A 25802-nucleotide genomic window follows, 5' to 3' on the forward strand; every position below is an offset into this window, starting at 1 on the left:
AAGGTGAAATAAAAACTCACGTGATTGCTCCAAGAATACCAAAAGGTAGAGCAGAGGAACAAGAGCAGAGGGCTGAGACCCGAGTGCCGTTGCCCTTGGGTCCTCGGGAGGGGCAGTGCGGGCGGCCCTGGACTCGGGCCTCGAGAAGGAGGTGGACAGGAGGTGCCTAGCATCTAAACTGCCTTGGGGGACATGCTGAGGGTGTGATTGGTTTCTGCAGAAAACCCCACAGAAGCTCCAAACTGTTCCCGCTACTTCCAGTTCCGGTGTGAAAATGGCCACTGCATCCCCAACAGGTGGAAATGTGACAGGGAGAATGACTGTGGAGACTGGTCTGACGAGAAGGATTGTGGGGGTAAGAGGGAGGCCCCCCGGGGGCTGTGGGGGTAACTGGCCAACCACGCTGTCATGACACACTGGAGCAGTCTCACCTGTCTGCGTCGAATCTAACTTGGTCTCTTGAGTGCCTGCTTTATTCCTTATGTTTTTCGATTTTTTTTTTAGAGTTGTGACCTTGAGATTTTTTGACCTCTTCTCTTTCGTTTTGCAATCAGAGAGATTGTTTTCTCCTGTTTCCAAGGGTATTCTTTGCAGATTTAGCAGGGCACAACCGGTGGTTTACAGCATTGCTGCTCAGCACGAGGTCTTTGAGCTTGTTAGACATGGAGAATCTCAGCTGAGAGCGGTGGTGCAGGCCTGTTAGCCCAACACTTTGGGAGGCTGAGACAGGAGGACGCAAGCCCTGGGCAACTTAGTGTCTTACTGAGACCCTGTCTCAAAATTTAAAAATTTTAATAAAGGATTGGAGTGTAACTCAGTGCCAATATCTTGGGTTCAATCCCGAATAACACACACACACACACACACACACACACGCACACACACACACATGCACAAGTGCAAAATCTGTGGCCCTGCCCCACATCTCCGGAATGCGAATTTGCACTGTGAAAGGTCCCTAGGTCCTGCTTACGCTGTGACACACAGAGAAGCACCGACGAGGAACATGTGCCTTTCTTACTTCCCTCTTGGTGTTCTCACCTTCAAGGCAGGTCCTGCGGTCAGCGTGATGAATTAACTGCGTCAGTGGGGCTTTCCCAGCCATCCTGTGTCCTCCAGGCCCCCTGTTCTTTCCATCAGACCTCACAAGTCCCTGCAAAGATAAACTCACCCCACAGTTAGCTTGTATCCATCTGATACTATGGTAACTCTGCTCCCCAAAAGGCAAGCGGATGCCCTACTCTGACTCCCCATTGTAAGCGATTTGCAGATGGGCTGCTGTTCTGAGCCTGTCACTGGCCTCTGGGCTTGAGTAGCTAAGACTAGGACATGAGCTGTAGGTTTGGGACCCATTTTGGTCTGAGGTCAGATTTCTAGTAATGCTCTGGATCTTCTCGCTTGGTCTTCTCAGATTCCCACATTCTTCCCTCCCCCACACCTGGGCCCTCCACGTGTCTGCCCAATTACTTCCGCTGCAGCAACGGGGCCTGTGTGATGGACACCTGGGTGTGCGACGGCTACCGGGACTGCGCAGACGGCTCGGATGAGGAAGCCTGCCCCTCGCTTGGTGAGCCCCGTCCCTGTGCCCCTCCTGTGGCTCCTGCTGTGGGGAGAGGACTTCTAGGAGCACCCCACCGTGCTTCTCCCCAACACTGGGGAGGCAGGCAGACTTCTGGTGCTGCTCCTGGGGTAGAAAATCAGGGGAGCCTGAAAGGCAGCATCTCATTTCCAAACTGCCCTCCGAACTGCCCGCTGGAAGAGGCCAGGCACCTGCTCCCCAGCCCTGCTGCGGCCCGGCGGCCTCTGCTTCCTTCCCAGTGGGAAATTGCAGTTGGAATGATAGAAGGCTTCTGTGTATTAAACTCTCACGGGACAGGGCCCAATTTTCCTGTTTGCTGGCTGGCTGGCCTGTGCTGGTAAAAGAAGAGTGAACACTGCCATCTAGTGGCTGAACAGGGGGCAGCTGCAGGGCTGGGCGGGAACCCGCAGGGCTGGGCAGGAACCACAGGGCTGGGCAAGGTGAGGCGCTGGCTGCTCCGGATCCCACCTGCTTGGGGTGTGCTCTCACCTCGGGCAAAAAGTGTATGACGCTGGGTTCCTCCCTAAGCGGCAGCGTGTTTTGAACAGGACAGCATAGAGGCTTGTTAGCCATGCTTTGTATAATCCTTGTCCTAGCAGACATCTAATCATCTGATTCTCTCCCTGGATAACTGTACTTCCCTGCTTAAAAATCACCAATACTATCATCTTGTTCTTCCTACATCAATTCTTGATGCGTATTACAGTTTCCAAGGCCCGATGTGCACCAGCTCTTTCTTAGCTCCCTTAATACTTACATCAGCCCTGCTGAACCCCTCATCCGTGCCAGTTGGACTCAGTTCCTTCCCAGCTGTACGTCTGCAGTGAGGCTTCTGCCCTTAGCAGAATCTCCTGGGCCCTCTACCTTACTCTCCTGCTTCTCCTGTCTCCGAAACCCTCCACCCATCAAGGCAAATTGAAGCCTGGATTTTATAGAGAAGAGACCTTGCTATGTTATAAGTATTTCTTAAAGTACGGCCCATTGACTACCTGTAACAGAGTCACCTGAGGTGGGTGAGCCTAGGAGATCCCCGTGGGCTTCTTAGGGTCACTGAGGTTGAGATTCTTGTTTGAAACCCCACCTCCAGGGAGCTTTCTCTGACTCCCTTAATGGATATGTAGGTGTTTTCCAGGATCATTGGCTTTACCTTGGCTCTTTTGATTCTTAACTGTGACCCGCCCTATGTAGTCTAATTTTTTCACATGTGCAGACCTTTTTTTTTTTTTTCTATAAGAGTTATGTGGAGCTCCTGCCTTGGAATCATCTGTATACAGCTTAAATCTTTTGCGGTATCTACCACTATGATAGGCAAATAGTTGGTACCTCATTCATGCTTCTCAAACTAAAATGAACTACAAAAAGAGAAATCTGTTACCTCTGTCCTTCACTTTCAAGGCCCATCTGTCTATTGAGTAACTTGTTTATCCCTCTCTGAACGTTGTTTTTGATTATTGAGACTCTGACCAGGATATTAGCATACTCTAGCAAATTCTGACTAATCGAGTGAGTAAACCCTCAGTTGTATGTCTCATTCTGCTTTTGTGCCTTCTTTCTGTGTAGATCTTTGGTATAAATTTAAACTTGGTGTTGTCTCCCAGTGTCACTTTTTATTTCTTTAGTGTAGAAGTTTCCTAAGTGGTTTCACATCCTTATTTCTCTCTTTCATCTTGTCTTCTTGGGAGACTCATGCTGATATGTGATCATAGCTGTCCCCACTCTTGGGGCTTTCCTATGGCTCCTTTACTGTCCAAAAGTAAGTGGCATCATTTGTTGTGGCTTAGCTTTCTAGGACCTTGGTAATTTTAGAGTTATCTCTGAGACTGATCCATATCCCCAGAGAGAATTCCTACAGTCTCTTGCCTATACAACGGAGATTTTCTTTATGAAGTTTTTGGAACAAGAAATGAGATCTTCACATTCTGCTGTCCGTAGGCTTAACCCCAGGTTTATAGGAAGAGGGCTCTTGCTCCCACTATGCCTCTCTGAGCAGCTCTCTATTTTTATTCTGTTCACATGACAGCCTTCTGGTCGTCTATCAGGATGAGCTCTGTGGGGATGGTCTCCTGGGGCTGTTAGGTGGAAGGGATGCAGGGCATGTGGCCACTATTATGTTGTTTTTGTTTATGTTGTTATGTTGCCTGCGAGGTAAGCATTCTACCACTGGGCTATGCTCTGAGCCCCTGTGGATGCTCATAAACATCTTGCAGTTGGTTCCTTTATTTTACTCCCCCCTTCTTCACCCCCAGTTAAAAGGAGCCACTTTCTGAACTTTGTAAGGGATTTGTAGTATTGAACTGGTTGGTTCTTTTTTTTCTCCTCTTACATCTCAGAGGAGGATACAAACGTCTTTCATCTCCTTAGACACTTGCCATGGTCTGTCTGCTGTCCAGCTTCCTAAATTTCATTATTTTTGTGTATTTTCCTATTATCCATGCCCTTGTGCGTTTAGGTCTTTAAAACCAGTCTCTGAACTTGGTCTCTGCTGGGTCCTATGAGGGAGCAAATTAGGTGTCAGCATCCAATCCACTGTCTTGGTTCAGAGGTCATACTTGACTTCAGGCTCTAATAGCAACCCCTGATGCACTGTGATTTCCTAACATGTCGAGTTGATGCTGTTACTGCCGAGCTCCTCAATACTAACGTGTGACTTTTTATAATCTCTTTTCTAGCGAATGTCACTGCCCCCTCCACCCCCACCCAGGTTGGGCAGTGTGACCGATTTGAGTTCCAGTGTCACCAACCCAAGAAGTGCATCCCCAACTGGAAGCGCTGTGATGGCCATCAGGATTGCCAAGATGGCCAGGATGAGGCCAACTGCCGTGAGTAGTTAGAGAGCGCCCAGCCCAAGGCAGCCTCGAGAGAGCTGTCAGAGAGACAGAGACAGAGACAGAATGAGAGTGGGAGTCCACGCACTTCAGTGTAACTATACTTTCATAGTATGCTCTCAGGGACTTTATGGCACAAATCCACATCATATTATATGGTAGTCACATTTTTAAAGTAAGTTGCCTGGCTAATTTTAAATATCAGGAACAGATCCATTAAAATTTTTTTCTGAATGAATGAGAGAAATCAGGATTTTGCTCTGAATTTCAACTGACTGAGATACCCGTGGATAAAGCCATTACCTTTCATATACGCATCCATTCTTCTAGATGTGTTTAGCAAGCATGTATGAGGTACAGAGACCGTACTTTTTAGGCAAGATCACCTCCAGCACCTCGTTAAGAAATTTAGCCTTAGCCCCTGGAGTAATTCCAGTTGGTGAGTCTGAACCCAGTGTGGGAAAATGTGCCCACTGTCTGTGGGTTCTGATTTGAGACAATTGTCAGACAGAATAAATCTCGACTCCTGCTTCTCCGGTGTCTCCAGAGAGGACTCGTGGAGTAGATGATAGAGGGAGACTATGGCTCTGTGAGCTCACTGAGGGTCACAGTGTGAGCTCAACAAGGGTGTCCTACATCTCAGGAGGACGGTCAGAGGGCAGGGGGTAAAAGTAGACCACCTGGAGGTCAGGATACAGAGATGAGGCCATGCATTTCCTCCTTATCCAAAAGACAGTGTTTGGTTCCCTGGCTGCACACAAAATCCACCTCTGGTCTGATAGGTAGGACTATAGTGATTTGGGAAATGGGTGGCCAAGGAGTGCCCATCCACCCGCCATCCACTTGCCACTTGATGATGGACATTGCTGCAGGTTGGGGCTCCCTCCTTTTGGGGGTCTCCTCTCCATCTAGTGACTTACTGACTACAGGCAGGAGATGTGCCAGCCAGTCACATGCCCTTTACTGCCAGAAAGGGCTTTCATCTATGTCTGATTTATCCTCCAGTGAGCAGAGAGTAGCACAGAGGGACCCTGCTCTCAGCAGAGAGCCTTCCCTACCCCTAACGCAAGCAGAAGGTATCTCCGTTCCTCTTCTTTGATCCCTGTTCTGGTCCCATTTCTCTCTATAACACTTCATAAGTGAAAATTGAAACCCGAAATGGAACTCCACCAAATGCTACCAGGTCAGGGTAGACTAGGATTGAAAACAGAGAATGTTAGTTATCCTTAATTCTTCTAACTCTGTTATGAAATTTACATAGTAACAGGACCATGTAAGAGGTGCTTATGAAAAGTGTTTTGGTCTTCTTTAATCACTGAATCAGGAACAATTGTCAGAGGACGTCAGGAATCCATCTGTGTGTGATTCTCAGCATCAGACAAGTGGGGAAGATTCTGTGCTATCCTAGGTATTTGGTGTGTGTCTGGTAACATCGTCAGTCTGGTTGGTGAATAGTCGTTGATCGCACAGGATGTGCAGGCACAATCAGGCTACTGAAGACACCGATTCTAGTGGGCAGAACATGAGTCCTTCATTGCTTGGGGAGGATCCTATGGATGGAGGGGACAGTATGGGGGCGACAGTAATAGAAAGTCTCTTCAAGGAACTGATGTAGCGCAGAGATCTCACCATCTTCCTGGAGAGGTGAGAGCTGGTCAGGAAAAGCATCCAGCTGATGACTCGTTTATTTTAAGAAATATTTTTCTACTATGTTACCCAGGGTAGCTCTGAACTCTTGGACTCAAGTGATCCCCGAGCCTCTCAGCCGAGCAGCAGGGACTACAGGTGCACCCCACGCTTCTCAGCTCTGAAGGAGTATTAATGGGCAACAGTGAGGCAAGGTGACAGATGACAGACATCCTAGGGACAGCATGAACACCCAGAGGCTCAGAAAAAAGGTCTGAGGAGGGCCATGGACAGGGCACAGGTTGAGTGCAGAGAGACAGGCAGGGGCTTGGGCAGGGCATCCACAGTAGGTCTTTATCCTTCTGGTCCTAGGGAACCATTGCAGATTTTAGCAGGAGTGGGAGTGTCCTTACATTTTAGATCACTCGGACTTTGTCATGAGAGGATCTGGGTTAGAGGAGGATCTGGGTTAGAGGAACGGGGTGAGATTGGAATCCAGTGCCATTGAGGAGACCACTGTGATGGGACTGCAGAGGTGAAATGGAGGAAGTGGACCTTGGTATATCAGGGGCTGTGGCCACTGAGGAAGGCAGAGTGAGGTCCCCTGCTCTGGATGACTGGAGTACCGTTGCTGCCAGTCAAGGGTGGGATGCCAGGCTTCCTTGTGCAGGGCTGGGACCGTGGAGGGCTCACTGACTGGCAGTGGAGGCTAGGCTGGGGAGAGGCTGTCTAGAGGGTAGATCTGTCATCGTGGGAGTTGTTTTCATCCTGCTTATGTGGTCATCATTGTCGGGGGCTCTTCCACATGATCTCCAGTGAATCTTTGCCAGGCTCCACACTTCTGTGGTTCCCCGGAACTGTCTCTACAGTGATCAGCCTGTGGAGACAGGTTTCAGTATGTCCTGGAGGTCTTCAGAGGCTGCTGACTTGAGACAGAAATTTTGTCTTAGCCAAGTTCTTAACCTGACAGATGAAACTTTCTTGTTACCCAGTGTAAGTGGAGTTTGTTTTTTTCACGTGCACTTTTTCTGTGTGGGTTGCCAGGCTCCCCTCAATTGTGCTGCTTTTCTTCTCCACAAAAGTCACTTGTGCTTTTGTGTTGTTTGTCTGAAGAGGTTTTCTTTATCCAAAATCAAGGAGTTGGTAAGTTGCTCCGTAGGGGTTTTTTTTTTTCACGAAATACCCTGTAACTTTTGCCAATTCCTCATTTTCTAGGCTAGGTTGATTTGTTTTGTTTGCTTGCTGTTTAGGAAGATGGTAAGGTGCCCCATTAATGACATCCTCAGTTATCAGGAACCAAGTAGAGGCGGGTACATTTTGGGGATGAACTGTACACCAGTACACTTGCTTCTAATTATCTGGAACTCAGGAACCAAAAAGCCTCTGACTGTATTGCCTATTAATATGTTTTTCATTGTTTCACCCGTTGGCTTTCTTGCTCTTGGCTTTTATTTTTCTCTTTACTTTATCATACATGGTCTTCTTCAGGCTGCTTCTACTTTGCTCCTTATGTTTGCTGTTGTAATGTTCCACTTACGTTTCAACTTTGTGATTTGGTATCATTCCATTTTAGAGATGAGAAAACTAAGATTTGAAGAGGACCACTTAGTAACAGACTGAGATATTTACTTAGGTAAAGACTTGTGATCTTTCCATCGTGTTATTTGTATTGAAAGTCCTTAGGATGGAAGGGTACACCACACATAAATTGAAATTTTAAATAGGGATTAGTGTAACATTTTATGCTTGCATTAAAAGAAAGAAAAAGTTGACCCTTAGAAATTAAAGCAACATGACAGGTTGATCCTACACTCACCAAAACGACAATAGGAAATATTTGAGCCCCATAACTGCACATTAAGATGAACGTGAGAAATAATTAATAAAGAGAAAAAGAAATAGAATCACCCTCTTGGGTGCTAGTAACGCGTTAAATATTGAATGTGTGAGCCAGTATCTCCAGTCTGTTTGAAATCCGTCTTGTTCGCAACAATGGTATTTAGTTAAGGGACTTAATATCAAGATGTGCCGTCACCACATTTTGGTTTTGACACGGTTCTTCTGAGAGAAACTGATGGCTACTGCATTCTGTGCTAAGCGTCCATCAGTCATCTCTTTACTAATCAGCTTCAGAATTTTCAGAGAGGACTTTCCCGATTCTGAAACTTTTTGCTTTTAAAGTTTTGAGATATGTTTTATAAAGAAGTCCGAAACATTCTTCAGCCACCTGACTCATCTGTTGTCTGCTGGTATTTTCTCACATTCTTAGCAATTGGAAGACTTGGGGGATGATGATCTTGTATTTTTTTTAAACAATCCCCTTCTGAGCAGCTGCTCACCCTGACTATAAAGTGGTGCAACCCACTCGCCCTTTAACTCACACTCTTTTTTATGTTTCTCTGTAGCTCTTACACCATTCTTAACATATTTGTTGGTTGACTTGTTTGTAGTTTCTTTCAGTGGACAATAAACTCTCTGAGGGTAGGTCTCTGTCTGTTTGACACATTGTCATATTCTTAGTGACCTGATTTATGGTAGATTCTTCATCAGTGCTCACTGCACAGATGGGTGAATTCTATCTTGGATTCCTAAGGCCATTATAGGAGTACTTCTTTAACCATTTTTTAATAGTGCAACATGCTGTTATATGTGGTACACTCAGACACTTCCGTGAGACAAACCAATGTCAGCTCAGCATGGAATGGATTTCTGTAATATAATGAACATTATCCAGTTTCTCTGCCTGTGTCTCAAAACATGTGGCTAGATTGGGCCCGCCTGGATAATACAGATCAATTTGATCACATCTGTGAAATCTCTTTTGCCATATAAAGTAACCTATTATTTAGATTACAAGGATTAGAATATGAAAATCTTTGAATGAAGCCAGTATTAGACCCTACTTACTGATGGTATTGGGTCTCTGATGTCACCAGAGTAATGGAAGGGTGAGATACCTCAGCCTGGCTCAGATCCCTTGGGGTAGCAGATCCAGGTCTTGTAACTGGTCCATTCTGTCCTCTCCATGAGCATCATTTCTTTTAGAGCCTCCCCTGCTGGAGAGAAGCATTTGACTAATAGCCTGCCAGCGAGTTAACTGTTCACCTACCACAGCTCTTTATCTTGTGTTATTTCCTTTTCTGTGAAAATACTTTTGAAACTTGAACAATTAAAAACCACTTTACAAGTAGGTGTGCATCTTAACATTGTGATTCACCTCATTATTTGTGTCACTCAAATCAGAAGTCAGAGCACCATTCTAGACCACCAGCTAATAGGGATAGAGTAATTAGTCTTATAGAGGAATGGGTGCAAATTGTTGACACCTGCCAGGAGCCAGGCACTGATGCAGGTGCCTGATCTCCTTGGATCCCACAGATGAAATAGCCGTGAGATTGTCACCGCAGCTTTAATAGCTTCCTCAGGCTCACGCAGAATGACAGCTTATGCCCTAGTTTGTTTGACTCAAGAGCTTACATCCTCCCTGGAACAAGAGTCAATTATTCTGTTAAATAAAATGGTACCACAGTGCAAGGCGAGATTCTGCTCATTCCAGAGATGTGCTTGGAAGCAGAAGCCAATTAGTTCAGGAAGGTTTCAAACTATTCTTCCCAAACAGTCTGATGAGGAAACCACGGCACTTTCTCTGTGGGTTTAAGAGGCTCCTTGTGTTCCAGCCACACACAGCACCTTGACCTGCATGAGCAGGGAGTTCAAGTGCGAGGACGGCGAGGCCTGCATCGTTCTCTCGGAGCGCTGCGACGGCTTCCTGGACTGCTCGGATGAGAGTGATGAGAAGGCCTGCAGTGGTGAGCACTGGCCACAGGCTGGGCTGGGCTGTGGGGGGCTCACCTGCTGTTGGAATGACAAGCTGGGACCTTTGAGAAATTTTGCAGCCTCTGAAAGTGAAAGAGATGCATACCCAACTCCGGAGCACCAGGTGACATTCCTGTGCCTTGCTGCTGCCTGCTCCCTATTGATGGAATTCTGGTTTAGATTTGTTTTCTGGGGAAGACGATGCCATTGTACCATTGTTCACAGAGCCAGGCTCCCCATCAGTTCAGTCCTCTTCTCTGAACTGCAGTTGGTACTAGATTCTGCTGTGGCGTTGTCCTTGGACTTGTAGCATTCTCTGTTGAGAATCAAACTTAAAATGCAGGAAGGAAGTGACATGCAAGGAAAATTAGCAACCTGACTCTCCCTAGGGAAAGCTGTAAAGGAGATTTTAGCTGCATTTTCTAGAATGTCTTTTCAGATAGTGATTATGATTTTCTGACAATTTAGATCATGGTAGCTCTATGGGAAAGCTCAGATCTTTTCAAATCCAAGGATTTGTAATACCTAAGTTTCTGTTCTTTTCCGCCTTTGTTTCTTTAGATGAGTTAACGGTATACAAAGTACAGAATCTTCAGTGGACAGCTGACTTCTCTGGGGATGTAACTTTGACCTGGATGCGGCCAAAAAAAATGCCCTCTACTTCTTGTGTGTATAATGTCTACTACAGGTGGGTCTCATCTGTCCCCCAACATTCATCTTCACTGAATGTTCCATAAACTGTGATGTTTATAGTGAGCCACTTTATTGGCAAAGTTATGCATCTCAGCCACACGTCGCTGCTTTGTTGTGACAGTATCTTGGTTCTTTCGGTCAGAGTGGTTGGAGAGAGCATATGGAAGACTCTGGAGACACACAGCAACAAGACAAACACTGTATTAAAAGTCTTGAAACCGGATACCACATATCAGGTTAAGGTACAAGTTCAGTGTCTGAGCAAGGCACACAACACCAATGACTTTGTCACCCTGAGGACTCCAGAAGGGTGTAAGTGTTATACTTCGTGTGTCTGATATTTATAAGAGCTTAGTTTCCCCAAGGCTGCTCGAGGGTCATGCTGAGTTGTTGATCATTTATTCTCCTTGTTATGGCAGAGAATGTTCTTGCTCCTTGAGAAGTTAATTTTAAATTCTCTCTACTACTGTGCTAATTGCATTTCTCAGACAGTTTTGTCCTCTACATTTTTTCTCTAATATTTTCCAGTATTTGATACTTACTAGTTCACCATCATTAAAATATGAGGCATATCAGCAGTTTTGTGGCTAGATCTTAAAGAAATTTACCAAATTTATGTGTCTAAGAGCGTTCTCTCCTCCTTTCTCCTGAATGTAGTTGACACCTGTGACTGTTTGCTTGTTTTTTGTATTTTTCCTGTGTCTGCAGTGGTGTAATTGTTAGACCATGGGATAACTGGATTGGTAGATTTTTAAGACATTTACAAACTCGTTTCTGTAATGGTTATGCTAATTTATATTTCCTCCAAAGTTGAGGTGAATTCCCCTCTCTCTGAATCTTTGCCAGCTTTTGTTATAGTTTCTCTTTTTGGTAATCGCCATGCTAACTGAAGTGAAATGATGTCTCATTGTAGTTTTAATTTGCATTTCCTTGGTGATTAATGATGCTTATATTTTGCTCATTCTTTTTGGTTATTTGTGTGTCTTCTTTTGAGAAATATGTATTTCAATCTTGTCAATTTTTTAAGCAGATTTTTGTTACAGGTGATCATTTGAATTCCTTGTATATTGTAGACATTGATTCTTCACTGGGTGGATAGGTTGCAAATATCTTCCATCCTGTAGATTGTATCCGCACCACCAATTGGTTTTCAGTTCGCCGTAGGCTCATGTGTTCATTTTTACTTTCAGGGTTGGTAATGTTTGAGGTCATGTTAAAAAGTCTTTGTTCAAATCAGTGTCCTGAAGCATTTACCTCATTCTTCTGTTAGTTGTCATAGTTTTGGGTCTTACATGTAAGTCTTGGTCTATTTTGAGATGCTTTTGTACATGGTAAATGATAGGAGTTCCATTTCATTCTTCTCAGTTTCCCTAGCTCTCTTTATAGATGAAACAACAGTACATATTTTTTCCTCAGTGAATGTTCTTGGTGCCTTTGTCCAAAAAGTCAGTTGGTGTAAATACATAGATTTACTTCCGGATGCTTTATTTTTTCCATTGGTCTGTGTGTTTGTTTTTATAACAGTACCATACTGTTTTGGTTACTATAGCTTTGTAGTACAATTTGAGCCTAGGTAGTATGATGCTTCCAGCTCCCGCCCCCCTCCCTCCTGAACTGCTTTGGTTATTTGGAGTGTTTCAAAAAAAAAAAATTTAAGAAGTTTAAAAAAATTCTGTGAAGAATATGATTTGTTTTTTTGATGGCACCATATTTGTGGTTTACTTTAGTATCCACAGTTTAACAATATTCTTCTAATCCATGAATATGGAATGTCTTAGTATTTTTCTGTTCTTTAATTTCTTTCATCAGTGTTTTGTAGTTTTCATTGTAGAGATCTCTCACCTCCTTTGTTAAATTTATTCCTAGGTTGTTTTGTGCCTATTGTAAATGATATTACTGATTTCTTGGGGTTTTTTCCAACTAGTTTGTTTTTATTGGTGTATAGAAATACTGATTTTCATATGTTGATCTTGTGTCTTGCAACTTTGCTGAATTCAGTCAGCACTTTTAACAGGTTTTTGCTTAGTTCTTAGGTTTTCTGTACATGAGATCAGATTGTTTCTAGCCAGGGGGAGGCTGACTTCTGAACTGATTCTTTTCTAGTGCCAGATGCCCCTCGAAATCTGCAGCTGTCCCTCCACAGGGAAGCAGAAGGCGTGATTATCGGACACTGGACCCCTCCCATCCATGCTCATGGGCTCATTCGTGAGTACATTGTAAGTACCTTCTATTTGTTGCAGTGAATATCAGAGAGTTAGAGATTGCTAGGTGTTCTGTATGACTAAGAGTTGATTTGGTGTAGTTTTGGTGAGTTTAAGAATTGATTTGGTGTAGACTAATGGCCCACTGATAAGAATATTTCATACTCTGCTTTCTACTCTTTCCGTTGACCTCTTTGAAGATAATAGAGTGTTCCATCCCTCTGATAACCTTTTGCTCATATTTTTCTTCTTATTTTAGGTAGAGTACAGCAGGAGTGGCTCCAAGGTGTGGGCGTCTCAGAGAGCTGTTAGTAACGCTACAGAAATAAAGAACTTACTGGTCAATGCTCTGTACACGGTCAGGGTGAGTGTCCATCTGGGCAGTCTCAGAAACCAGTGAGATGTTTGCATGTTATAAGAAGTCTGTGCTTACTTTTAAGAAATACATATTAGTAGTCTGCAAAATGCTTGGCTTCCTGTGCTAAGGAAAATCAGACTTCCCTCAGATAACCAAAACTTTATGATAATGCAGCTTTACCCGCTTGTAACCCAAATATCCTATTAGCTTTCCAACACCTGTACTTTTGCACTTACCTCTCTTCTGCTTATCTTTAGCTACAGGATGATTCAGAACTATGATAACTGGCATTTACAAACTTATTTGATGAGATGCTTATGTACTGTAATGTCATCTTTAGAGAAAAGAAAATAGATTTTGTGACAAGCGTGTTTGTTGGAATCATTAAATACTTACACTCCAGAGATTCCCTTGCACTGAAAATTTCTCCAGTATTTCTCTTAATGTGTGTTTATGGATATAGAATTTAGAATTTATATGTATGAATATACACACCCCTGCCCTTTAGAAGAACCTTGACATCTGTCAATCAAATGAGGCTCCACAATCTTAAGGCTACCATAATTGCTTTTATCCAAGTTCCTTTCCTTTGTCTCTTACCCCTCTTTTTTCAACTGTGGAATAGTGAATCTGAATATTTTGGGTCACTCTGTATATAATTTTTACCCTCACTGCCAAAATCTTACCATTGTAGCTCATTCATAATTCTTGCTGTGTAGTATATTAACTCTATTTCATACTAATTCACATTCTGATTTGAAAAGGTGGCTGCGGTGACTAGTCGTGGAATAGGAAACTGGAGCGATTCTAAATCCATTACCACCATAAAAGGAAAAGGTAAATGATTCCAGCATTTGCAGATTTAGAAAAGAACCCCCCCCCCTTTTGTTTTTGGCACCAGGGATTGAACTCACGACCTCGCACTTGCCAGGCAGGCACTTATGCTGTTGAGCTAAATCCCTGACTCCAAGAACCCTTTTGAAAATGACCTTCAATGTGACTGGAAAGGGGAAGCATGGATGAGAAACTTCACTCCTTTCTCCCTGACGCTTGCACACTGCTAGGTATTTCTGTGGTGTTTTAGAGACAAAGTCTTTTGGGGTGACTGTTGACTGCATTTTTGCTCCTACAATTGAAGGAATTTCCAAAGGCCATCATGCCTACCCCTTTGTGAGCATATACAACATCTAAACCAGAAGGAGTCTGAGTTCTCCTTAAAGATAATGGTGGCTTTAGGTACAGCCCACTTGTGGTGCTTTGGAGAAAGCTCCATGGTAACACTCGAGACTCCCAGTGCCACCAATGAACGGTGTCAGTGGTGATTCCAGGAGTAGGGCTGGTCTTCGGGCACTCTGCAGACTGTATACTGTGCATACATCAGCTTGCCCGGCTGATCCTCTGCACACTGCAAGGTCATATAAGGGAGTGGAAAGAGGTATATGTCACTTGTCCCAGGCCACATAGTCTGGGACGAGGACCCAGCGCACCTGACTGTGAAGCCTGTGCTCTGAACCATTTTGCTACATGCTTCCCTCTGGGCTAAGACGCCTGGACCCCACTGGGCTGCTCTGCTTGCTGGGGTGGCGGGCTGTCCTCCTGCACCTGTATCTCACAAGAGCTGTGATCTGATCTCTTTTTCTCTACTCTATCACTGGTGTCGAGTGCAACTGAAGAAATAGCTGGTGGATGAGTGAACTGAAGCAAATAAATGAGAGATTCGGGCTCATGTCGGGGGATGAACCATGAGAGGTCCTCCCGAGGAAGGTTTTCCTCATCTTCATCTTGGCTCTGGCACTTTCGTTTCTAGATGTGAAGATATTCAAACCAGATGAGCACAGTGGTATAGAATGTGATTCGGAGTTTACTTTAACCCAAACCTGTGACGTAAGCTCTGAGTCATCGAGAGTCATTCTTCGTTCCTTTATAGTCTAGAATGCAGAGGTCAGAGCAGCAGGCTCCCAGACTTAGTGGCACCAATCAGTTGGTAGAATACTTGTAGGCAATAAAGAAAGTGTGTTGAATTCATTCTCCCCTAGAGTTTTTATTGTGTTTTCACTTCTCTGTACAATATGTAGGTCAAAACACACTGGCCATTCATACACAAAGAGGCGACTTTTGAAGGTCAGCGTGCACTTGGAGTTCTGAAAGAGCCAGTCACACATGCCTTTGAAACTCTCAGTGGGTGCTTGGGCTTTTCTTCACCTTCTCTGATTCTGATACATCTGAGCTTCTCTCCATGTGTTTTGATTAGGGCATATGCAGAAGGTAACTGTGTGCTGTGTCCAAAAGTATTTCCCTGAGGTATCTGTGACTTGGGATCATAATCACATAAGGAACAAAGGAGAAAGCCAGAAGCAGTGTCGGCCAGAAGCATAAGATTCATTAGTGATTGCAGTGAATTAATAGCCATGAGGAAAGAACATCGCTTGTTCTATGTGAAGTTTTTGTATTTGTATTCCTTTTGTGAATAAATTGGTTGTGGAGAGAATTGTGGCCTCCCCTGGTCACCCTGGGCTTTACTGCAGCACCCCACTGATTGCCTCTGAGTTAGCTGTCTGCATCTTCTCGTGGCTTTTCTTCTGATTCTTGGGATTTTCTCAAATTCAGTTTCATGCCATGCTTGACCACCTGAAGGGACTTTTCCACATTTTGATCCCTCTCTTTTGCCACCAGATTTTGTGTCTCTCTTGCCTCTCCTGAGAAGAGGCATCTGCTGAGAGTCTTGTAAACCAGTTGTCCCTTGAATGGTGTCTTTTGATCTTATGTGTCCCACAGAGCCCATTTCAGTTATGTTACACTGGGTACTGTCAGCTTTCTTGCAGGCAGAACTTCAAATGACAGCCGTGAACTGAGAGGGGTCTCTTCTCTCGGCCACATTCTCATTTGAGCTCTGATCTTTTGGAAAGCATTGGTTGCTTGCTGGCTCTTTAACCTGTTATAAATTAGACTTTTGTGGAAATAGAGAGAATGGAAATGTTAGTTGAATTTTAGGCAGTGTACATGCATTGTTTTAATTAACCTTTCTAACTCCCTGAAGTAGAGAGATACAGATCTCTAAACCCTATGAAGATAAGTAAGTTGCCCCAGGTCCCATGGCTGTTAAGTGTCAGGAATTGGAACTCAGGTTTGTGGAACTCCAGAGGCTGGGCTTTCCCAGTTATGCCACATATACATTTATACTTTGTGATCCATCTTAGTGTCATCCTATTAAAAGGTCTTGAGACCACTGGAACATTGTTATTACCAATAACGATGATATTTCCAGAGATCTCTGCACCTTTGAGCACTGCAATGAATGAAACTGGGTTACTTGGACCCTAATTTTTCCTGCCTTACCTACTTGCCAGGCTGGCTGACGGAGCTAGGGCCGCTCTGCGTTCACCAAGCAAGCTGCAGGAAAACAGAAAGAGATAGACGTGAAAAACAGCCAGAGAAATGCCTTTTCTTCCCCAGCTGAAAGATGGCTTTGTCTGTTGAGTTGAAATCTGTGAAGCCCTGGCTTCCTCACTTTTCACCCTGTGGCTTCTCTATTTGAATTGCTTGTTTGTTTTTAGTGATTCCACCACCAGATATCCACATTGACAGCTACGATGAAAATTCTCTAAGCTTCACCCTAACCATGGACAGTGATATCAAGGTAATGTAATTTCAAACTAGCAGTTGGGTGGGACTCCTTTTTATATGGGAACTGATAGGACTTTGTATAGTAAGATTAGGAAAAAAATGAATGTCTCCATCTAGAGAAGCCAAATACCAAAACTAGTTTTGTTCCTTTCCCCCTCGAAGAACAACTCGAGTCTCTACATGTAATTACTCTGCCTCAGCCTGGTGCCTTTTTTCTTTAACCATATAATTAAATGGTTCACAGCTACAGCGCAAATAAAGAGTTGGTGTTAACAGAATATGTATGCCCTGTAATTTTCAGCTTTATTGGATTTCCTGGTGCTAAGTGCTAATGCAGAGGTTCTCACAGTGGAAGAGCAACCCTCTTGTGAGAATCCATGTGTTGGAAACACGTCCATCTGCATCTCCATCTATCCCCCACGCATTCCCTTTCACTGCCGCTGACTTGTTGGGCTTGGTCTGCCTACACATAGATTCCACCATTGTTATGCTTCCCTGAGGTATCTCAGTTGAGATCCTCTTTCTATAATGGTCTTCCTCATCTGGCAGCTCCGCCTCCCTAACTGTGAGGTTGTGGTGGAACAGGAAGGCTTCAGAATCCTTGTGCCATCTGCCTAACTACAATTTAATATCAGGTCCGTGGCTTCGTAGAGGGCTGGTACAAGAGATGGCCTTCTTTGGTCTTGAAAAAAAAAATTTTTTTTGGTCCCACATTTAAAGATCTTTAAATCAAAGCCTTCAGGACTTAATGAAGTCTTTCCTGGTGTATTGATGTATTTACTCATGTTAAACAATGAGATTTCACCTACCCAGAGTTTTACTGACCTTTTGGCCTTGACTACAAGGACAGCCTGAGCTGAGACTGGCCCTTAATTACCCTGGCTTCATTATCTTTTCAACTTTACCTTTTTCTACTTTTACTTCTTGGTTCTTATCCATTTAGGCTGCATTAATTGTTTTTTGTTTCCTTGGATATATTATAAATGACCTCCTATTTATTTTTAGAAGTACCTAGAACATAACTAAGTATCTTTCCTATTTGTGGTCCTGGAGATCAAATCCAAGGGCTCACACATGCTAGACAAGTGCTCCACCATTGAGCTACATCTCTGACGCCTCGCTAAATGTTATAATAGCATGAATAGAACTTGCTTAAAAGTCAGAAGAAACCAACTGTCCATTGTAAGAACTGAGATTCATAAAGGAAGAAAAAAGCAACATTGTCTTGCTCCTGCCGTTGCATGTGGCATGCCCTCTGACTGTATCAGCTGCTCTGTCACGTGCTTCCTGGTTCTTGACAGGTGAATGGCTATGTGGTGAACCTGTTCTGGGCGTTTGACGCCCACAAACAAGAGAAGAGGACCTTGAGCTTCCGAGGGAGCCCACTGTCACACAAAGGTAGCACCTGAGGTAGTCGGTGGCTCAGCGGTCTCCTGGCAGCAGAGCTTGTTTTGGGGGTATCTGGGAGAGGGAGCATCTTTCGTGGAGGTGGACAGGTTCTTGTCCGTTGAGGACACGATCAGTGACCTCCTGGCTTGGTAAGAAAACCTTCACTTTACTGCCTCTGTAAACTCCCCCCTACATTCATGGGAGTTGGAGATCACAGAGGAGGAACTGGAGAGAGGTCAGTTTGACTCTTCCAGATGATTTCTGTGCCAAGGAAAAGTTCCTAGATTTAAACATAGTTCTTTTCTAGTCCAGTTTATTTCCCCATGCTAATAAGTAACACAAAGCCTGGTATGTGGCTGGGCTTCAGTGTTTGTTGATGGAATAAATGAACCGAACAAATGGGGAAGGAAGTGATCTAACTGCTCTGTCATTGGTGCAAGAGAAGAGCCTCAGATCATCTGTCAGAAAGTGGGCTCACAGACAGAGTTTAATTTATTTCTAAGATAAAACTTTCAATCCCTATTCTGAATGTTAAGGATAGCATGAGAATTTCCTGCTTTCATCTTCTTCCAGACTGTTTGTGAATTATTTCCATCGTATTTTCATTCGTTCCTTATGAAATAGAAGCTACAAATCTTCTACTTTATTATTGTATTATAATTTTGAAACTGAAGTTCTGCTAGGCTCAGTAATTTGCCTTTTGAGGTCACATGAGGGAGAAAGACCATTGAGCACTTGCTGTGAGCAGTCATGTATGCAGGTCTCCTGGGTTGTTGGATTATTGTTCTACATAGCTCTAATAATCCTGTAATTCCAGGAGCGCTGCTTATCCTACAGAGGCAAAACCCAGGTTTGGAGGATAGGTGGTTCCCTCTGGAGGTGGCAGTGCCACAATTGGAACCGAATCTTCCAGTTCTAAAAGCTGCCATTCCAGTGCCTCACCGTCATAGCAGTACGATTGGCAGAGGCTCACCGGCTGTTGCCTGAGGTCTGTGGGGGACAGGCTTCGTGTTCGGCATCATGCCAGACACTGTGAGCAGTGTCTTTTTTAATCCCTGTAACAGGCAGTGGCTGAAAGTGCTGTTATATCTCTCCATCTTACAAACAAGGAAACAGTGCTTGGAAAGTCTTTACTAAGAATGTACAGCCACAGAGCAAAGGCCTTGAGACCCTCCCTGAATCCTACTGATTCCCAGGTGTGTCTTTTGACATATCCTCTACTCTGTTCATGCTTCTTTTAATTTGATCCCTCAGTTAAAAAAGAAGTACATACATTTTTCAGAAAATTTAGAAGACAAAAACATATAGTAAATATTAAATTTCTCTATGGTTTCACTTTTGCATTTCAGATATCTGCCATATAGTTTTCTATGCATTAATCTTTATATGTATATATATATATTTTTTTTTTACAAAGTGAGAATAGTTTGAATAGTGTTGTTTCTTCGCCTTTTCACTTACTATAAAATTGTGAGCATTTTCCTGTGTCATTAAATATTCTTTGAAGCAAGTTTTAGTGGCTGTATAGTAGTTAGCAGAAGATTCATGGTTCAATTATCACCCTGTTGCCAGACAACCAGGCCATAACAGTGCTCTTCTACTCTAATAGACACTGAAATGCAAGACTTTGTCCCCGGATTTTTGAGTCCCTCTCTGATTTCATAGGATGGATGGGCAGGAAGGGTGTGATTTTTTCAAGGCTCTTACAACACAAGGCCAAATGGCTGCCCAGGAGGACTGGGTGAATTTTAGCCCTAGATGGTCAGCTTTAAGAAAAGTTACCCAGTGCCCATGAGACATGCTGCATGTATTAAGTCATCAGTAAATAAATGTTAAATAAACTTGTAAATTGATGAAGTCCTACAGCACGTAGGACTCAGATTTAGTGATTATTTTTTTTTTTTAGATGAGATAATGACACAAATGCTTCATTCACCCCAACTTCCTCCTGGTGACCCTTGTCCTTGTTTTCACAGTTGACAATCTGACAGCTCATACATCCTATGAGATTTCTGCCTGGGCCAAGACTGATTTGGGGGATAGTCCTCTGGCATTTGAGCATGTTGTGACCCGTGGAGTTCGCCCACTAGCTCCTAGCCTCAAAGCCAAGGCTATCAACCAGACTGCGGTGGAATGCACTTGGACTGGCCCCAGGAATGTGGTGAGTGGGTCACAGTGACTGTCGCTGAGCGCGCATGAAGTCAGTCCCCCACAGCTCTGTGCTGAGCCACGGGGCAGCTACAGGGCTTTGTTCTCTGCTGCTGTGTCTTCCCCGCTCACCCCAAACACAAGCCACCTTCTCTGTCAGAGCTGAATGACCTGCCGGAGACACCTGATGTCTCGGGTCTGGCATTCTTGCTGTGTTCTGCGGCAGTTTTGAAGTCTTCTTTCATGAACATCTTTAGTTGCACTGTAGTGACTACTTTGATGTCCTGAGAATGTTTGAAACATTTACCCTTCAAGTTCGTTTTAACTCTGAGGAAGAGCCAGAAGCCGCCTGGTGGCAGATCTGGTGGATAAAGTAGATGAGGACTCAGTGTGATATTTCTGGGAGACTGTTTCCATTGAGTGACATCTGGCAATGGCGTTCAATTAAATTAGGGATTTCAAGAAAATGAGGTCACTGACCCGTGGGCTGATACCCTTTTGCATTCCTCTCTTTTGCCAGGTTTATGGGATTTTCTATGCCACATCCTTTCTTGACCTTTATCGAAACCCAAAGAGTGTGACTACTTCACTCCACAACAAGACAGTCATTGTCAGTAAAGATGAGCAGTATTTGTTTCTGGTAAGTTTCTGTACTGGTGAGGTAAGGTAAGTTTTTGCTTTGTAAGAGCTCTCTTGAGTCTTGGGCTCCTGAGCTCAATCCTGGGCTTGGGGAATTGGACACCTGGATTCTGGTGGTCAGTGTGTGTGGGAAGAAATCTCTTCTTTGTCATAAGCATTATAGGAACTTAGTTAACTGCAGTCCACCATGGAGGATTGGTGACAGATACAGACAAATCCAAAGTGTTTGTTATATTCCACTATGTAGTTTTACATGTTTACCAAGATATATGGCAAAAGACGTGTGGTCCATTATTACTTAGAGATAGCAGAAGACTTGAAATAATTTAAATGTCCCTCAAAAATGGAGTGATTAAAAATGTTATGGCATGTTCATGGAATGGAAACAGCCGTCCAAAAGAAATATGACTTTGCATATACTGAAATGCAAAAATCTTTAAACTGTATCATTAAGTATAAGAAGTGAAGAACATAATATGTGTAGTGTTTTCTCATTTGTATAAAATTAAGAACAACAGGCTGCCATATAGTTTTCTATGCATTAATCTTTATATGTATATATATATATTTTTTTATGCAGGTCTCCTGGGTTGTTGGATTATTGTTCCAACAATATATATATATATTTTTTTACACTTGCATATAAAAATGAATTTATATCCATAAACATATCTGTTCTTGTATATGCCTTGGACATTTTAGGGGCATCTTTTTTGTAGCACTGGGGATTGAGCCCAGGGCTTCGCACATGTAAGATAATATGAGTTATAATAATGAGCTATATCCTCCGCCCCTGCCTAGGACATTGTGGAAGGAAGTGCAGAAATCTGTTAGCAGTGGTGTGGGATGGAGGGAACTATTTTGTATGTTCAATACTAGTTGAGGTTTAATTGTTACATGGCTCACTATTTTGTTGAAAAACAGTTCAGTGAAGATTGCATTACCCTCTGTGTCTTTTTTCCCCTGTGCATATGCTTGGGCCCTAGGTCCGGGTGTTGGTTCCTTACCAAGGGCCGTCCTCGGACTACGTTGTTGTGAAGATGATCCCAGACAGCAGGCTTCCTCCCCGTCACCTGCACGCGGTTCACACAGGCAAGACCTCAGCTGTCATCAAATGGGAATCTCCGTATGACTCTCCTGACCAGGATCTGGTGAGCAGGCTGGGCATTTGGGCGGCTTGCTTATTCTTAGCATGCCTAGGGTGACATGGATCGGAAGGTGGCCCCGTAATGGAGCAGGAAGTACAGGCCTAATTTGACAGCTCAGCAGTCTCTCCCATTTCTATCCATAAAAACATAGGTCCTTTGTAGGTACCCTTTTGCTTTTAGGTGGTACTCTTTGGCCATATCCAGCTGTTGTGTTGGTTTCTCCTTCCTTCTTTCATGCTTAATCCTACACCTTAACCTCTGAAACAGAGGCCATCAAACAAATACCTGTAGACCAAATCTGGCTAAAATTTTTTCCCTAAATAAAAGATTTATTCCAACCAAGCCATGCCCATTTGTTTATAGGTGATCTGTATCTGTTTCTGTGCTATAAACAGCAGAGTTTAATAGTTTTGGTAGGGACCATCTGGCCCTTAAAACCTAAAAAATTTACTATCTGAACCTTTTCAGAATGTTTGCTGGACCTGGTAAAAGAAGAGACATTCATCTTGGAAAAGGGCTTTCAGTTTTCTTATTATGGGCTGCTTTTACCTCTGTTCCCCCTCTTCTGCCCTCCATCCTGGGGGTAGTTGGTAAAAGGTGCTTGGTTATGAAGACTAACGCAAAGCCTCTTCTATGAAGGAGTTTCTCGTTCTAGTATTTTCCCCAGTCACACACTGTGTAAGAAGCAGCCTGCGGACATTCTATAGAGTGTCCTCTAGAGCTAGGGACACTTTTGTTCATTGTCTCTCCATTGACAGTGTCTGTCAACTGTTTCAAGGATGCAATACAGAGGCCGAGCACTAGATTTGAATGTTTTTCTTGCTCCAACCTCACTTCTGATACCACAATAAATGCAAGTTACATTAGAGGTTTTTTCTTTTTTCTTTTTTGAGTCTAGTTGATAATTCTGAGTGAATTCTGGATAGTCCTCTCACATGTGTACCGTACTTGTTATAAGGCTGGCCCTGTTTAACCCAAAGGCTTTCTGAAGAATGGGATCAGATTTTTGGAATATTACCAAATATTGTGGTTCAGGGTCTCAGCTGTTGTCATGTACCTGGCTCCTGGATCTACAGATTCAACCAATTGCAGATTGAAAATATTTGAAAAAGGAATTGTGTTTATATTGAACATGTAATAATATTTTTCTTGTCATTATTCCCTCAAGAATACAGTACTACAACTATTTATGTAGCATTTGCATTGTATTAGCTGTTCTTGTTAGCCTAAAGATGATTTAAAGTATACAGGAGAAATGGCTGTGTTATCTGGTATTACTACACCGTTTTATGTCAGGGATTTGGTATCCGCAGGGCTCCTGGAATCAGTCTCCCGGAGATGTAGAAGGGGGACTGTATTTGTGTTACACTGTCTGCCTTTGAACTATGAACAGTAAAGCATGCCAGGTTTCTGATTACGACTCAGATATTCTATTTTTTTTTTGATCCCAGTTTTATGCAATTGCAGTTAAAGATCTGATTAGAAAGACCGACAGAAGCTACAAAGTAAAATCCCGCAACAGTACTGTGGAGTATACCATCAGCAAGTTGGAGCCGGGAGGGAAATATCATGTCATTGTCCAACTTGGGAACATGAGCAAAGATTCCAGCATAAAAATTACTACAGGTGAGCAGGAGAGAGCACAGGGCCCTTCTCGCACAGCTGAGCACTTACAGTGCTGCTGGACTTCTAGACAGAGAGTTTCCATCAGGAGCTGCCTGGGATGTGCCCAAGCCGCCCTTGTGTCTCCAAACTGCCAGAGAAGCACAGGGAGCAGGGGTCCCATAACCAGGCTGCAGTGAAGTGGCCAAGGCACGGGGGACTGGGGAGTGGCTCTCTTTCTAATTCTTTCCCCTAGGCTATTTTGATATCACTAGGGAGAAGAGAGGAGGACTGCCCAAGAGTTAAAAATATAAGTAATATCTAGCACCAAGGCGAGGCACGGCATCTGAAGCCCTAGATTAAGGCACAGGACTTCGTAGTGGCGATCTGTCATGTCGAAATCAAGGGAGACCGATAACTGGGCTGCAGATTAAAGGGTATTCGGTGTCAGGTTCACTATGGGAATGAGAACTCAGTGATTTGGACAGCAGCAGGCAGTGTGAGGCGTTCCAGCTATTGTTAGGCTGGGAGTGTGACCCGTAGGCCTGGGTCATACGTTGGTACTATTCCAGCCCTGGGTTCACACAGACTCCTTACTGTATCCCATTCCTTTCTTGCCATTCTCTTGACTCATTTGTTTTTGCCCATCCTTGGGTCCGAGGGCTCTTAGTAAATTACACACTGGTCACGGTTCTTGGCTACAGTGGATGCCAATGGAAAGATACCTACCGTGCGCTCGTAGCGTCCACCCTAAGCAGCATGTTTCACTTCTTCCGCTGTGTGGCCACTAACTGCTCTCTGGCTCATCTTTGGTTTTCAGTCTCCTTATCAGCACCTGATGCCTTAAAAATCATAACGGAAAATGACCATGTTCTTCTGTTTTGGAAAAGTCTTGCTTTAAAGGAGAAGCATTTTAATGAGAGCAGGGTAAGTTCCCCCATTGTCAATGACTCTGGAAATCTAATTGAAATGCTATTTCAGAGATGAGCTTATTAACAGCATGCTGGCAAAGATGGTGTAAAAAAAGAAGAAGAAGAAAGGGCAGGGCATGGAAGTAAAGTGGAGAATTAAAGCAGTACTTTCTGTGTGATTGCTAATTAGGGAAATGTTTATTCTGCCCATTAAAGATGAGAATCTCTGCACTAAGCACTTTTCAGTCCTGCACTTTCTTCCCTGGTGGAAAGGGACATGGGCTGGAATACTCCTGTGCTTCCTGGAGCTGGGCAGCGGCTTAGCATCCAAACCAAGATCCCACCTTTCCCAGGCCCTCTGACTGCCCACACCGCTGGGGGCTGAGCTACATTCTCATCCCTTTCTTCCTAGAGCAACTCTTAGAGAGAGCAGAAGAACCCAAAGGTTCTCTGCTGCCTAATGAACACCGTTGTTTTGTGTCATATTGCTGTTGTAAGCCAACACTGCATTCACAAAGGAGCTGGGGAAGGCAGAGAGAGACCTGAGAGGTTTGCCACCCAATGGTGGACACGTTCCTGAATGGAGCTGGGCTTGTTCCATTGATGGCAGAGCATAAACATAGTTAAGCCATGATAACTCTGCTATGGCTTCATGGCAGAGCCCCAGGGTCTTCTATAAACACAGGGCGATGCCAGAATCAAAGCTCAGCTCAAATTTGAAAAGCCATGCCACTCTGGAGAATACACACAACTCTCATAACTGTGACATCTACATGGTTGATATCCTTAAATAAAAAGAATGCTTTCAAGTCAATTCAAAGCAGAAGTATCTGATTTTGAAGAACATATAAGTAAACATCTCCAGCAGTGGTGATCTAAAGGAGAAAGGTTCTGCCTTACTAGGTAAGATGTGACTTTTGTGCACTACCCTGGAAAAGATCTTGGGGAGGACCTTTATCAGTGTGCCTAGTAGTTGGAGAGCTTAGTACTCTCAGAATATAAATTGGATCACCCTTTGGAAAGGGTTTGTGGTTAGTACAAATCAGAAACCTTGAATGTATTTATACTTCTTGATCCAGTAATTCTAAGATTTTACTCTAAAGAAACAATACACGTAGAAGACTCATATGTACTAATTATGACAATAAAAAACAGCAAGAGAGAACTACTGAAAGATAGGTGGTTGACGTTTGGGTGTGTAATGTAGCATCTTTATACCTTTCTGTATTTCACAAATGTTCTA

The 25802-nt window shown here is 43.7% G+C and overlaps 1 protein-coding gene across 1 annotated transcript in view; it reads left to right on the forward strand.

The window, feature by feature from the left end:
• The window catches only part of Sorl1 (sortilin related receptor 1), a 149336-nt gene that overhangs the window by 114659 nt on the left and 8875 nt on the right, over positions 1 to 25802 (forward strand). The window contains exons 30-45 of the mRNA XM_003472756.5: positions 221 to 355; positions 1412 to 1567; positions 4249 to 4398; positions 9708 to 9839; positions 10408 to 10534; positions 10682 to 10851; positions 12643 to 12755; positions 13000 to 13104; positions 13863 to 13935; positions 16653 to 16735; positions 18024 to 18120; positions 20088 to 20272; positions 20780 to 20899; positions 21885 to 22049; positions 23498 to 23672; positions 24469 to 24575. Coding sequence (XP_003472804.1) covers positions 221 to 355; positions 1412 to 1567; positions 4249 to 4398; positions 9708 to 9839; positions 10408 to 10534; positions 10682 to 10851; positions 12643 to 12755; positions 13000 to 13104; positions 13863 to 13935; positions 16653 to 16735; positions 18024 to 18120; positions 20088 to 20272; positions 20780 to 20899; positions 21885 to 22049; positions 23498 to 23672; positions 24469 to 24575 — 2093 coding nt within the window. The remainder of the gene's footprint in view (positions 1 to 220; positions 356 to 1411; positions 1568 to 4248; positions 4399 to 9707; positions 9840 to 10407; positions 10535 to 10681; positions 10852 to 12642; positions 12756 to 12999; positions 13105 to 13862; positions 13936 to 16652; positions 16736 to 18023; positions 18121 to 20087; positions 20273 to 20779; positions 20900 to 21884; positions 22050 to 23497; positions 23673 to 24468; positions 24576 to 25802) is intronic.

Source organism: Cavia porcellus, unplaced genomic scaffold, assembly GCF_034190915.1.
Source record: "Cavia porcellus strain 051 isolate PalLab524CR breed Dunkin Hartley unplaced genomic scaffold, mCavPor4.1 scaffold_9, whole genome shotgun sequence".
NCBI classification, from domain to species: domain Eukaryota; kingdom Metazoa; phylum Chordata; class Mammalia; order Rodentia; family Caviidae; genus Cavia; species Cavia porcellus.